The 14,669-nt window shown below is 34.5% G+C and overlaps 1 protein-coding gene across 2 annotated transcripts in view; it reads left to right on the top strand.

Annotated features, from left to right (window-relative positions):
* L3MBTL3 (L3MBTL histone methyl-lysine binding protein 3) overlaps window positions 1–14,669 on the top strand; it is a gene marked incomplete at both ends in the record, with an annotated part of 87,245 nt that overhangs the window by 25,393 nt on the left and 47,183 nt on the right. For both annotated transcript variants that reach the window (XM_084227692.1, XM_084227693.1), the window contains 3 exons: window positions 5,543–5,619; window positions 10,382–10,467; window positions 11,751–11,861. In XM_084227692.1, the coding sequence (XP_084083818.1) occupies window positions 5,543–5,619; window positions 10,382–10,467; window positions 11,751–11,861 (274 nt within the window). The remainder of the gene's footprint in view (window positions 1–5,542; window positions 5,620–10,381; window positions 10,468–11,750; window positions 11,862–14,669) is intronic.

Below are 14,669 nucleotides of genomic sequence, written 5' to 3'. Positions count from 1 at the left end.
TAAAAGTGTTTTGCCCCATTCTTTCCCATTTCATGTTTTTAATTTTTTACCTGTTCCATATGGCATAAATTTCTAAATAATACCCTTTAACTCTATTTCATGATTTGTGTTTTAAATGAGTTTCTAACTGTGGGTGTACGCATACACTCACAATTACTCCCTTACCTTAGAGGGTCTTTTTTTTTTTTTTGAAAAATAGTTTAATATCTTTCATATTTTCATGCTATTACCCCATTTAAATGTTTATAACATGAAAATATATATATTTTTTACATTTCTCATGTTTATAACATGAAAATACATTGAGAAATACTGGTTTTAGTCTTTATAGCTTTTGTATATACTACATAGAGGGGTAGGAGCAACATGTCATAAAATTATATAATTATAAAATAATTCTTATAAACACATATTTTGATTAACCTGTTGACATCATAATTTTGCACTCCTCATTCATGTTCATTTATCACTACTATTCAGTTTCCTGGTGAAAGGCATTTTTGAAGTGTTTCATTCCTTTGGAGCATACTTATAATGAGAACATTTAGAGACATGACAGAAATCTTTATAAAATGTGGATAATGTTATAGTATCAAGTGAATATTAATTTGTATAAATGTTGCTGTATTTGAGGGAAGCTTGTTTTGGAATCATTGAGGACTCTTCTCTAACCAGCACAGAGCAACGACTGTCAGTTCACACGAGCTTTGTATTCTATATTCCTACTCCTAAAATCCCAATTCCAGGAATGTTTTGAAGCAAGTTCTAGATATCGTAGCATTTCATCTGGAATATTTCAGTATGTTATAGTCTAAAGATAAGGATTCTTTTTCTTTTATCAGGAATGGTATGTTGTAAATGCAACAAAGTTACATGCTCAATGAAACTGTCTCCCCAGTTGTCTCAGGCTTTTTTTTTTCCTGTTTCATGGCCAATAAGGGGCTCACTTTTTGATTGTTTTGATGTTTCTTCATCTCTTTTACTTTATAGATTCCTATTTCTCTCTGTTTCTTCCCCTTGTAACTTTTATTGAAGAAACCAGTTTGTCCTATTGACTGTAGCCAGTCTGGATTAATGGATTAAATCTCGTCATATTACTTGCCCATGTTCTTTTGTTCTTTGTATTGCCTGTTAATTGGCTGTTTTGTTTCATTTAAAATTACTCATATGTAAATGCATTAGAAAACTTTAAATTTAGAGATATTGTTAATCTTTTCTGGGTAGAAGATGAGCCTCCTCTTGTGTTTTATGTGCTATACCAGTGTGATTAGGATCCAGTCCTTTTATTAATAAATGATACTTTAAAGTGACAACGAGAATTTATTAAAATGACATTTTTTTCAAAGTTCTGATTCCATTCAGGGAGAATTTTTGTAGCTTTTGGCTGATTTAAACAAAATGGAGAATGTGGTTTTTGTGATATTATATGGTATTATGGTATTTTGAATGTGTAAGTTGCTTATTTGACAAAAGCTGTAGACCTCCTCATCACATTCTCTTCATCAGTATTCTTCTGGAAAAATGTGATGAGGAGGTCTAAAAGAATTGTCACAGTCATTTTTCTTTGATGCTAAATGCCTAGAAAATAGAAAGGATCTTAGGTTCTTTTTTAGACAGAGCAGAGGAAAATAATTGATCTTATTTTCAATCTCTGATTTTACATTTTTATGAGAACAAACTAATTGTTTTAAGGTGGAATATACTTGAGGATTTACTTATGTTTCTAATTATTGATTTGAAATAAAATTTTGTTAATTGTCAGAAAAAGAATACAGTGTGTTCTCTTCCTTAGTATGCAATTAAGGCACATTGAAAATTGCTTAAGAGTACTGGAATTTCTCCAACTTTTTAAAATATTATGTTCTTTGATCTTTGAATTTTGAAATGAATTTTATCTGCATAAATTACTTATGTATGTAATTGATATTGCAAATTGATTGCCTTTCCCAATTTAAAATAGTTTGGAAATGAGATTTTTTCCCACCTTTAAATTAGATAGTGATCTTATCTTTATTTTACCTTAGTGGAAATTTGAAAACTCTCTATACACATTTATACATTGCAATGTTGCATGTTTAATTGCAATAAGACATTTCTTCTTCTCAAAGAGGAAGACCATGAAAATTTATGTAGGATTGAAAAAGTTTTTTTATGAAAGAAAAATAATATATATTAGTATGAAACTGCTTTGCCTCTGAGTGTCCTCTGTGCTTTTGTTACTCGTAGTTGGTAGTTGTTTTATCTTACTCCTTGAATGTCTTTACACTTAGGAATAATCCTACATATCATAAAAATTTGAAATTGAAAGGACTTTAAAGATGCTGGAAAGAAAGTGATCTACTGAGGGTGCCACCATCCTGCCTGGCACATGCTCCCTCAGCTGTGCTTCTAGGACTGTGTTTTCTGGGCTATCCTCCCTGGGCTGTGCTCCTAAGACGGCGTTCCCAGGGTTGTGTTCCCTGGGTCATGGTCCCAGGACATTGCTCCTTGTGCAGTGCACAGCCTTGAGAACTGGGCTTCGTGGCAGAGCACAAAATGGGAGTCAGCCCCTTTTAACCTCCAGGCACTGAGAAGGAACCTGCCTTTTAAGAAAATATTATTTTCATTTATCTTGTCTTTGGGAACCAGAACTCATGATAGATGCCTTAGAACTAAGGCCATTCTATTGAATAGAAAACTCTAAGGAATGAGGTAGCAGCTTTAGCCACCTTAGAATTTCAATCTAAGATTTAGTTGCCCCCTTTGCAAAAGGAATTAATAATAATACCTTCCTGCTGATAGGGTGTGGTATTAAAATAAGAAATTTTAGAAGAAGAAAGCAATTTGCAGAAGGTTAAAGAGATGGCTGTAAGAAACACCAAGCTCAGGGGCATGGTCCTGAAGCCAAAGTAGTTTATTGCTTGAGAGAAAAGGTAAACTCTTAGGAGGTTTCCTGCACATGGAGAGTTTTGAGCTAAGTTTCAGACTCAAGGAAGGAGGCCACACTGCAAGGAAACAGTAGAGATCTCTGAGACTGAAAAATTGGTGACACCAGGTCCAGAAGGAGCAGCTTACTTGGGGGGAGAAATAAACTCTCTGCTCTCACCCAGCCTGCAGAAAATGAAGAAATAAAAGGAAAATTTGACACTAGTATAATGGGAGAGTATCTCCTTTATCTTTTCCAAATTTTCACAGTGTCAGTGAAAAATCAGGTTTTAAGCTCCAAGAAAATTAATAATGTTTAAAAAATCTACTGTGGGGAATGGGATTTGAATTGAATAATTAATGATGGAAAGGAGAAGTAGATTACTGAGCCTCATGAGGATAAAGTTGAGTAATAAAACCCAGAATGATGGACGCCCTGAAGAGCTGACACGATGGGACCCAAGCAAATAAATTGAGAGTCGTCATGCTCTGGTTTGGGGGGTGGGAGAGGTCAAGTGTGTCCTGTGTTTCTTCAGAGAATTTACACCACTATGGCTTGAAATAAAAACTGATGTTTTCCTTCTATATGTGTCTTGAAATGTTCCTTTTGGATGCTCTACCTAGATCTGTGGAGCCAAGATCATGTGCATTAATTTTGTTTGGCTTTTGGGACTAATAAAACTTGGGTCTCTTTTCTTTTCAACCCAAGGGCTTGGCGAATCACTTAACCTCTTTGTGTTCCCATAAAATAAGGATCTTAATGTCTGCTTACTTTAGCCTTATATTTTAAACATGGGTTTTGTGTGAATTAGGTCTCTGGTTTCTGGCCCTTTTAAAATCTACCAGTCTAGGTCTGATTGGATCTTGGCATTCTTCATGATTAATTTGCACTTAGTTGTGAAATTGCTTAAAAAAATTTTTTTTGAAATGGGCTTTCTCTAATGAGATACATAAAAATCCCCCCAAAAGAAAGGACGGGTACAGCAATTAACAATTTGAAAAATTTTCAGCTTTTACTTGTTCTTTATTATCTCTCTTTTTGGTTACATTTCTGCTTTTGAACACTAGATGGGACTAAGGTGTCTTCTTTTACAATGGTAGCAAAAAGGATTTCACAGTGTTTCAATTCATTGCAATTATGAGTTGTTGTTTGCTTATTTGAAAGTATTAAGTAAAGTAGATAAAATTGGGACTACTTTTATTTTCTCTACTGAGATGACTTCCTTGTATAATTCAAATGGTGATTCAGAACAGCATTTAGACCTTATTAAAACCTTATGTCAGATTCAAGTAGTACAAGATTGTCAGAGACGTCTAATAAAATTGAAAGCCCCAGTAATATTGACTGTTCTCAATTTCATCATGAACCTGGCAAATAAATATAAAAAGTACTTGATAGTTGTCGTGTAGAAAGAAAAAAAATAAACAACTGTTTTGTATTTGTTATTTTTTAATTTATAATGAACACTATGTGGAGTTATACCTTTCCCTAAAAATTTCTCTAAAATACAGGCAATCTATCATTAGTAATAACTCATAACTTAATGATTGTCAGGGAAAGGTTAGTATAGTTGGAAATAGCAAATATTTGGAAATAGCAACTCCATAGCCTGTTTAAACAATTTATGACAAAGTGCATCTCAGGGAATTGTGTATTAAAGCATCTTGTATGCAAATGTGTTGTAAGCAGTGTACCACTGGCTCTGTGAACTTGGTGTTGACCAACAGTACTTGTTTTCCTTTCATATTTCTAAATGACATGTACAGATGCAACCCTAATATGTAAATTAAGAAGATAATCATTTGGGGGAGGGTGGGTCGGAGAGCACAAATGAATAAAGGAAGACCTACCTTTATAAACGTAAAGGTATTTCCTGCCAAAATAGCTTTGAGGAAAATTAACATTAAATTGGGGTAATATTTTCTGTCATCTTGAAAATAACTTTTATTTTGAATCATTTCTAAAGTTTTCTTTAAGTTTATAAAATAGTATAGAGATTTTCCATTTATGTCCATACCAGGTTCCCCAAAACATCTCCCAACTTAAAAAAAACAAAATTCCCTTTTGCTATCAGATGTCTCATTTCCAAACTTCCTTGTAAATCAGAATTTCTTAAACCTTTTTCTGAACTGCCTCCATCTTCTCTCCTCCATTTTCTCTTAAGCCCTCTCTGTTCCAGTTTTACCCTTTTCCATAGCTGACTCCACCAAAACAGTTATAATTATTGGAACAAACATGATTCTTTATGTATACACATTTTTTTTCCAAATGATTTTTATGATGGAAATTTTGAATTTTAGTTATATTAGCTTTAAATATATACTATATTTCTTCAAATATATACTATATTTCTTCAGTCACAGTATATATTAAAGTGTGTGTGTGGGGGAGAACTATTTGCTTGTTGTCAAATCTAGATGATATTTTAAATAAAAATCTTTTTATAATATATTGAAAGAGTGAAATCCTTTTAGCAATTTTGCTAAATAAATATAAAAATGTTGGGCAAAATTTTTATTACAAATTAGATTCTAATAGATAGAACTCTATAAGTGTTCATGATCTCTAATGTTTTTTACTTTTACTAGTATTAGAGGATTTATCCTAATACAAATTTTTAATTTATATAACCTGCAGGTGTGAAGCAGCTAGTCCACACATTCATCCAGTTGGTTGGTGTAAAGAACATAGAAGAACCCTTATTACTCCTCCAGGTTTGTGTTTATCTATTATAATTCATGTATTTTGGGAGTGGATATATTTTTCTGCAAAGGGTCAGATAGTAAATTTTTTTTAAGATTTATTTATTTATGCATACAAGAGCTGGGGTGCAGGCCAGAGAGGATTCACCAGAGACAGAGTGGGGAACAGAACAGGCAGATTGATTGAAATACACTGCTGAGGGAGCAACGGGTGAGCCAGGAGAGGTCTGCTGCGCCATGTGGGTAGCTCCCTGGCTGGTCAGAGATCGAACTCATGCTGCAGAGGCTGCGGATTGCTTCATATTGCAGTGCTCAACCCCTTGCGCCACCAGGGAGGCCCCAGGTAGTAAATATTTTGGACACTGTAGGCCAAAAGGTGTCTGTCATATCTGCTCAATTCAGGTGTAACACAAGGGCAGCCACAAAGAATAGATAAATGAATGAGCATAATTATGGTGCAATAAAACTTCATTTGCAAAAGCAAGTAGCCAGCCTGTAGGCAGAAGTTCACTGACTCTTTGCTAGACCTTAAAAATGTAAACATTTCTTTAGTTCATAATTATTTCAAACTTCATTTTTTTAAAAAAATAATTCTGTTTCGATATATCTTCCATTTCTCAAGTTGAAATTCATTCTTAGACTTTGTATTAATATATATTTAAATATATTTTTTAACCAAGGAAGCAAATTGTCTAATGTTTTGACAAATATAGAAAAACAGATATGTGGACAGTTTGTGGACAAAGCCTTGACTACACCTCTGGGAATCAGTTGTGGCCAAAGCACAGTGTTCATATTTAAGGGAGAAATTGAGGCTTCACTTTTTTTTTTTTAATATAATTGGAATGTTCATACATTTGCTTTTCCTTTTTCTGTTGTGACTCCTGGTTTCCAAAGTAGATTTTGCACCTTTGTGCTAGATGTATGTCTCTGTTCCCTGAAGCTTCTGGGTACCAGCTGTCTGCCAGCATCCATAGAGCCTTGTCAGCATATTTGCTCTCTGTTTGACCGGGAACTGTACAACTGCTGATCAGTAGTCTCCTTGTTTTAAGTCATTTTGAGTTTATGTGCTAAAGAACAGGTTCTGTGCTTCATCATAATCAAGACTATAAGTTCTTAAGCACATCAATATCTAAGGTGATATGAAATGACAGGGTCCAAGCTAGCATAAAGCATCATTGTGCTATATAGGTGATTACTTGGTAGATACTTAGGTGAGTAATAGGGTTTGTAGTTGTCAAAAAGGAAGAATGTTTTCTTGGTTTGCTGGAAGTTGTGAATAGTTTGTGATTGTTGCCTACAGCATATAAGCTATTAAAGACTCAGCTTGGAGCTTCAAATACTTGACTCATTCCAGTCTAACAGCTGGTGTCACTTCTAGGCTTCTCTCTAGTTCTTTGATACTCTATCTTAGTGTCTGATCGTTTACTCACTCGGAGACAAACAAGTCCTATGATGAGCAACTCCCTTCTGTTTTTTGAGTTTTCTCATTTGTAGGGGACCAAAGCCCCTTGTCCTTTTCTGATTTTCAGAGCTGTTATAAACTGTGAAAAGCAAGATATCATGGATTTCATGGCCCAATTGTGGTTATGCATGGAAGATTTCTCCTGTCCAGCTCTCCTGTGTCCTGTGGCTTACATAATATTAGAGATCAGTGAATATTGATCACAGAGTTAGTTTGGCACTGTCACCATCTAAATTACTATGGGTCTCTTAGATTTCCCAATTTGATATCAGTCCTTCTTTCCCTTACCACTGTGCATGGTCATCATCAGAGATCTGGTAGTACCCAGTGAATGAGTGAGTAAAGAAAAGATTCCTGGTTATGTCTTCAGGGCACTGGTTGGGTACTGGGATGGGGTGGTGCATGGCACTGTTGCTGGCTTCTTCTTTGATGCAAATAACTGAGTCATCTGTGTCCTTTCCTGGACTTTTATAATATGCTGTAAAAGGAAGTACAGAGTTTTTTTATATATTTTGAAAATATATAAAATCTCATGCTAACAAGCATCAAACCCACAACAGTATCACTGACTCTGCCTAAATATAGTTAAAATGGTGAATTCTATTAATGCATTTTTCAACCAAAAAAGAGAGTTCAAAAAACAACAACAAACTCTACCAAGGATTGAGACTGCTTATTAAGTGAAGGCCTGTGATGATATTACCCTGCTTTTTGTCTCCCTGACAGAAAAACTTACCCTTTCTCTGGTCCCTTTCCTCCAAGAGCAGATTCCTGGCTGTATCTGTGCTCTCCTGTCTGAAAAGAAGGGATTCTAATTACCCAGTCTCCCTTAGGTGCTGCCCTTCCCACATCCCTGCTGCTTCGTAGTCCAGTCTCCTGAGCCAACCTCTGGCCACCTCATTTATCTGTCCTCTCTAAACATGTAGCCCTTTTCCTCCTCTTTTCTGAAATTAGTCTTCAAGTCTTTTAAAAATGATTTTTTTTTAATTTATGTTACCCAAAGTATTATATAAATACTTGCTTACTTTTTGAGAAAAAAAAAAGTTTAGGTAAAAATAGAGAAAACCACAGCTTTATCTCTAAATTGTTGATAGTTTTTCATTGTATCTTTCCAGAAAAGCCCTTTGCCTCTTTGTAGACATTTGCATGAACACACATCCAGTCGGTTTTAACATTACTTAAATTGTGTAAGAGATGTTCCTGAAAAATATGTTGTAAGAGATTATTGCATGGAGATATATTTGTATAGTGACTCTTTAAAATATTACAATTTTAAATGTATAGATGTGATGCAAGAATAGTACAGAGATCCATTCACATTTGTCAGTTCTACCCATGATGTCATTTATAGCAAAAGAATCAGGCTTTGCCCTTTAGTGTCACACTCCTCTCGTCTCCTCTTGTTAGGTTGCCTGCAACTTTCTTGACCTTATGGTGTTTGGGGATTACAGATCAGTCATTTTGTAGAATGTTCTTTAGTCAGAGTTTGCTTGGTGGTTCCTCATGATTAATCCCAGATTTTGCATTGTGGGCAGGAATATCACAGAAACAGTTCTTTGTTTCTCACTGTATCCTCTCAGGTGGCATGTGATGTCAGTTTCTCTCGTTACTGTTTGATTTCCCCCAGCACTCTATCAAGATGGTGTTTGCCAGTCTCCTCCACCATCATAGTAATTTTTTTCTGTGTAATTAGCAAGCATTTGTTGGGCAATACTTTGAGATTGTAAATATCCTGTACCTCATCCCTGTGTCTTACTAGTTTTGACATATGTAGATATTTCTAGTATGAATTATTCTAACAGTTGCTAAATGCTAATTTTTCTTATTCTGTCATTCTTTGTACAATTTAGTTGATATTATTCTGGAAAGAATAGCTTTCTCATCGTCCCATTGGTTCAGTTTATTTACATCAGCATGAACCCATACATCACTGTTGTTATCAATGGGTTTTAACCTATTAATAGCATTACTTCTTTTCATATTCAAGTTTGGACATTGAGAGCCCTACTAAGCTGGTTTCTATGTCCTTTTCACGTGTTGTGAGCATTTTTGGCAAACTTCCCACTTAATGGTACAGCTAGGCTTAGCTTGTACTTTGCCTGACCCTTTCCTGAAGTCAGCCATTTCTCCCAGGCTCCGTAGTTTTTAGCAATGATACTTAGACACAAAGAACTAGACACTAGATATATTTATTGCTACTGGGATCTCAGTGGACCTCAAAATTTATATTTACTTCTCTGTGTGTTTATACATATTGAAAACCATGAATTTATATCATCAATTTCAATTCATTCTAATTTTCCACCTTCCTTATTTATATCTCTCATTTCAGTTATTGAGACTCCTTGTTTCTATCATCTGCAATATATTTGCTAATCTTTTCAGTGCCATTTTTTTAAAGATTTATTTATTTATGTGTATAAAAGCTGGGGTACAGGCCAGAGGTGTGTGGGGTGAGAGGATTCACCAGAGACAGGGTGGGGAACAGAACAGGCAGATTGACTGAAACAAACTGCTAAGGAGAGCAGTGGGCAAGTCAGGAGAGGTCTGCTGTGCCATGTAGGTACCTCCCTGGCCAAGGATCCAACTTGTGCTGTGGAGGCTGCGGACACCTTCATAGGTTACCTCCTTGAACCACCAGGGAGACCCCTTGCGCCACCAGGGAGGCCCTTCAGTGCCCTTTAGATAGCTAGTTCCTATCCTCTTAGAGGAAACAGAGGAGGTATAAGGAAAGAAGGATAGTTGTTTTTAGATGTACTAGCAATACTGTCCCATGATTTGTTTCTGCTTTTTCATTTTTTTTATTTGTTTCAGCTTTTCTTTTTTTTATTTCTCCTATGAGTTTGTATGTAAATCTGCTTCATTCTTGTAGCAAGTGCTTTTCACTTTATATGTACTCTACACTTTTTTTCACGTGTTTCTTTACTTAGTCATCATTTAACAGGCCTCACATTTACCAGTTTCACTTTTATAGACAATGTGAATTTGATAAATTTTCATAGATTAGTAGAAGTAAAATTCCTAGGTGCAAGGGTATCTTTGTATTTATGTGTTGTGTTGTAAGGGTATCTATTACACATCTGCATATATATTAAGTTTCATCTAAAAGTTATAAATATTTCATGATCCAAATGAGAATAATTGCATTGTTACAAAATATTCTAAGTGTGTATAAGTTTAAAGTTATATGTGGTATGAACATAATTTCCTGAATTTAGCCAATATCAATTTTTATAGGTGTTTTTGTGGCTCTCACTGCCATTTCATTTAAAGAAGATATAATTTACTTTTTTTCTTCTTCTTTTTTAGGTTATCCAAATGTGAAACATTTTTCTTGGGATAAATACTTAGAGGAAACCAATTCTTTACCTGCTCCTGCAAGAGCTTTCAAAGTGGTGAGATATGTATTTCATGCTATTACTTTGTGTTGATGATACTGATCACTCATTGAACTTTAAACACAGAAGGAGATATTACTGGTGAAATTGTAATTAAAAAATTTTCATCTCAAGCAACTGTATAATTTATATTTTCCAATGAATTTAAAGAAAGACATATTTAGTAGTTAAAGTAGTAACATTTCTATAGATGATTCTTCTGTGTATAAATTGCTAGGATTTTTAATGATGAAGTTAACTAGTAGGTAATGGCCCAAATATAAAAGAAAAGAATATCAAAAAATTTTGAGAGATAAATTATTGTATTGTAAATTATTGTGAAGAAAATCTATCAAAGAATGTATATGATCCCATTTTATAATAAATTTAAGATTTTAAAATAATAATGAGGGCTACGTCATTTTTATGATTTTTTTATCTGATTCTCTAACTTAGGTTAGTACATTGAAGAGCTGCATTACACATTGATTTGAAGTGAATTAAAATTACAATAAGATCGACTACATGCCTTGTGTCACATTGTTATGAAAGGAAAAACTAAAATTTCTCCCTTTAGGGGCCTTTCATTGATTTTACTGTGTACTTTACAGAACTGTCACACTTAATTTTCAGTTACACTTCCATTATGCCCATCTTGCAGAAGAGGGACATGAAAGCTCAGAAAATTTAAGTAATTTGCCTAACATACCAGTCAGTTCGCTTGCTACTGCCTGTAACTTTTTCAGAGGTTTGCAGGCTTCCACTGTATACTAAGTGTAGGTAGCTGTAGGTCTCATTTTTATTTTTGTTTTTCCTAGAATGAGTCCATTTTCATGTTTTGATTGCCAGTTTTCTTCTTTAAAAGACATTTTCTGCTCTTTTGGTCTCATTACCACTACTACCCTTTGTCTCATCTCTACCACTTAGTGTTCTCTCTTTTAAAAATAATGTTCATGCTTCTAGAACTTTGCCCAGATACCTTCAAATAATGAGAAAAAAGTCTTGTTGCCCTATGACTAGTCATATAACCATAATATTTTGAATTTCATCTGAAGATCTTTTGCTTCCTGTTTGCTCCTGTAACTAGTTCCTGGGGCTGTTTCTGTTGCGTGTGGGGTTGGTGGTATGATTTGTGATTGTGTTTTTTGACAGGGAGGATGAGATCCAAAGCCACACTGAGAACTTGAGAGTTTGAAAGACTGGTTCTCAGGCTCATCAATTTTTATAATTCTGTCTGTGAGACATAGAATCCACCTTTTCTTCCTCTAAATACTAAGGTATATTTTTTTCTGTTATGGCAGAAACCTCCACATGGATTCCAGAAAAAAATGAAGCTTGAAGTTATAGACAAAAGAAACCCCATGTTTATTAGAGTAGCAACAGTTGCAGACACAGATGATCACCGAATAAAAGTAAGTATTCTCTGTTGTGGTTTTGTCTTGGTTTTTTGTTGGAAGACCCCTTGGATGCATTAAATTTTATGAAGTCCTATAATTAAATTAGTAAAATCATCCTCATGTGCAAATTAAATGACTGTATATATTTGTTAGTCATTATTTGTTTTTTTTCCTTTTCTCTAATGAACAAGTTTTCTCTTTAATTATGACAGACTTTTAATGTCATATCTTTCTCTATAAACATACACTCAAAATATTAAGTTAGTCATAATTAAAGAGAAAACTTCTTACATAGATAATAGTTCTTCTGATATAATGCCCCATCCTCCAATAGACACTCTTTTGTGGAAAATGGAAAGCTAGTTCTTTTTTTAATTGAAGGCTGGTATTTTAAAATGGGGTATGTTAGAAGATATCCTGCTTTTTGATGTAGGACAAATGAAGAGAAATAATACAAGTAAAATCAGATTTTATTTGAAGTTGGGTTAATAAAAGTCAGGTACCCTTCATAAAGCGAGCAAATATTCAGGAAGATGGGTTCAATTTGTTATGTCCAAACATGATAAAGTGAAGTGTAGTCACACTTCCAGGTGATAAGCCAGAGGTCTTGTCTGTTTCTAGCTTCAGCATAACTTCACTTTCAAATGAGAACAATGCATGTTCTACTTCCATAGGATCATTTAAAATTTCTACTAGGGATAATAATGGTCACAACAGCAGCAAGACATTAGATTTATATGGTGTTTTATAGGGTAGCAGCGGTCTCTTATTATTTGACATTTGTGGTGGTAACAGTGTGGGAGACATATAGTTAATGAAGCTGAAGCTCAGAAAGATTGATTGAGTTATTTATTAATTACAGGCAGTGGCAGAGCTTGGTCACAGCCCTAAGCTATAGAAGTGCAAGCTTACGCTGTTCTGTAAAAAAGTTTGTAGCATGAAGAACCTGGTATTCAATAAAATAGAAATTAAATATTTAAGTTACTATTTTTAAGATTTTATAAGTATGTATCATCTCAGAAAATTTTGTAAATAATAGAACGCCTCAGTAACTGTTTTTTAAGTGCCTTATCCTATTAAACGTCCTTTTAATTATGTATAATTGAATTAGATAATAATATAAGTCATAAACAGTACTTTTTGCTAGAAATATTTTTTAAGTAATCTGACCTAGAAATCAAGGAAGTATAGACTTAAGCAAGACATTAATCAGATTAGTGAGAATTAAAAAAAAATACTTGTTTTGGTTTAAGTGCGTGAAAGTTTTTCTCATATATAGCAGCTAGGCATATAAACTGTCTCAGCCGTTTCTGAAAAGCAGTTTGCAGATAGACATCAAAGGTCTTGGAATGTAGCTTACTCTTAAATTCAAGAATTGCAGTCTTAGGAATTTATGTTAAGGGACTAACGAAAGGGAATATGCAAAGATATAAGCTGTACAAAAGTACAGCAGTGCTGTTTTTATTGGGAACACCCAAAATGGAAGATGGGTAAAATAAATTACTGTGTATCTATATGATCTTAAAACTAAACCTTTTAGAAGAATATTTAATATTGGTAAGTGAAAGATTCAGGACTGACAGTTATGTTGTCTGGTAGTGGAATAAATGCTTGAGCAGTTACGGAAAACAGCATGGCAAAATAATGGTGGAACCTCTCTGAGGGTACAAGAGGAGTAAAGATCTAGACCTTTCTTTTATTCATCAGGTTTTAGAAACATATATTAATTCTTTACTAAAAAAATTTAGTTTCTGACTTTATATTTGAGAAAATTTTATCCAAGAGAGGTTAAGTACTCTGATGTGAATGATTCAGTTAGTTAATGGAAAAAGTTTAGACTAGAATCCAGCTATTCTTGCTTCTAGCTGAATTCTCTTTCCATTGGAAGATCTTGCTCAATCTTCTAACATCCCCCACAGAGCCTGCTATGAGGTGTATAGTTGACAATCACCTTTTCATAGTCACTGGAATGTATCCACAGCTCAAGGTAAAGCACTGAACAGATACCTGTGTGTTTATGAAGTCATCAAATGTCAGTGAAAGGGTGACGGTGACCCAATTTCAGGATTCGTCAGAGACTTCTCTGAATATAAAAAACTTTCAGCAGTACAAGTTTTTTTGAATAAATTGGAGATGCCCTAGCCAGCATGCTTATTTTTCTTTTTCAGGAAGATTGAAGAGAAAAATAGATTAATTGATTAATGTAGCTTAGTATTTCAAGTTTCTTGGATAAAATCAAATCTAAGTTAAATAAATCAACTTTTTAAGTTGAATAATGTATAGTTCACAGTTTTAGCTACAGCAGTTAAAAACTTGAAAACTTCTGTATATTTCATCAACTGCTGTTGAAGAAAAATGACCAGCATTTTTGCTAAAATCTATGGGACAATTAGGACCTTTCCAATTCCACCCATCCCTCCTCATCCAAGTCTGGCTCCCCACTGGCAAGAGCTTTCTGCTGTGTTAGCTGTTGCTTATAACTCTGAGCTCCAATTTTCTAGAATTCTGCTATTTCTCAATCCATCAATTTTAAATATATTTTATTTCCTCCCTGTTGTGGTAGTTAAGGATTTAGATCTTTTTTAAAAAAAAAAAAAAGATTTATTTATGCACACACGAACTGGGTCACAGGCCCAAGGTGCAGGGGATGGGAGGATTCACCAGAGATAGAGTGGGAAACAGAACAGGTGGATCTACTGAAATACACCGCTGAGGGGAGCAACGGGCAAGGCAGGAGAGGTCTGCTGTGACATGTGGGTCACCTCCCCGGCTGGGGGTCGAACTCATACTGCAGATAACTTCATAGTGCAATGCTTAACCCCT

This window comes from Talpa europaea, assembly GCF_964194135.1.
Source record: "Talpa europaea genome assembly, chromosome: 2".
NCBI lineage: Eukaryota > Metazoa > Chordata > Mammalia > Eulipotyphla > Talpidae > Talpa > Talpa europaea.
Note: the sequence above shows the minus strand (reverse complement) of the source record. Positions and strands in the feature narration are given on the sequence as shown.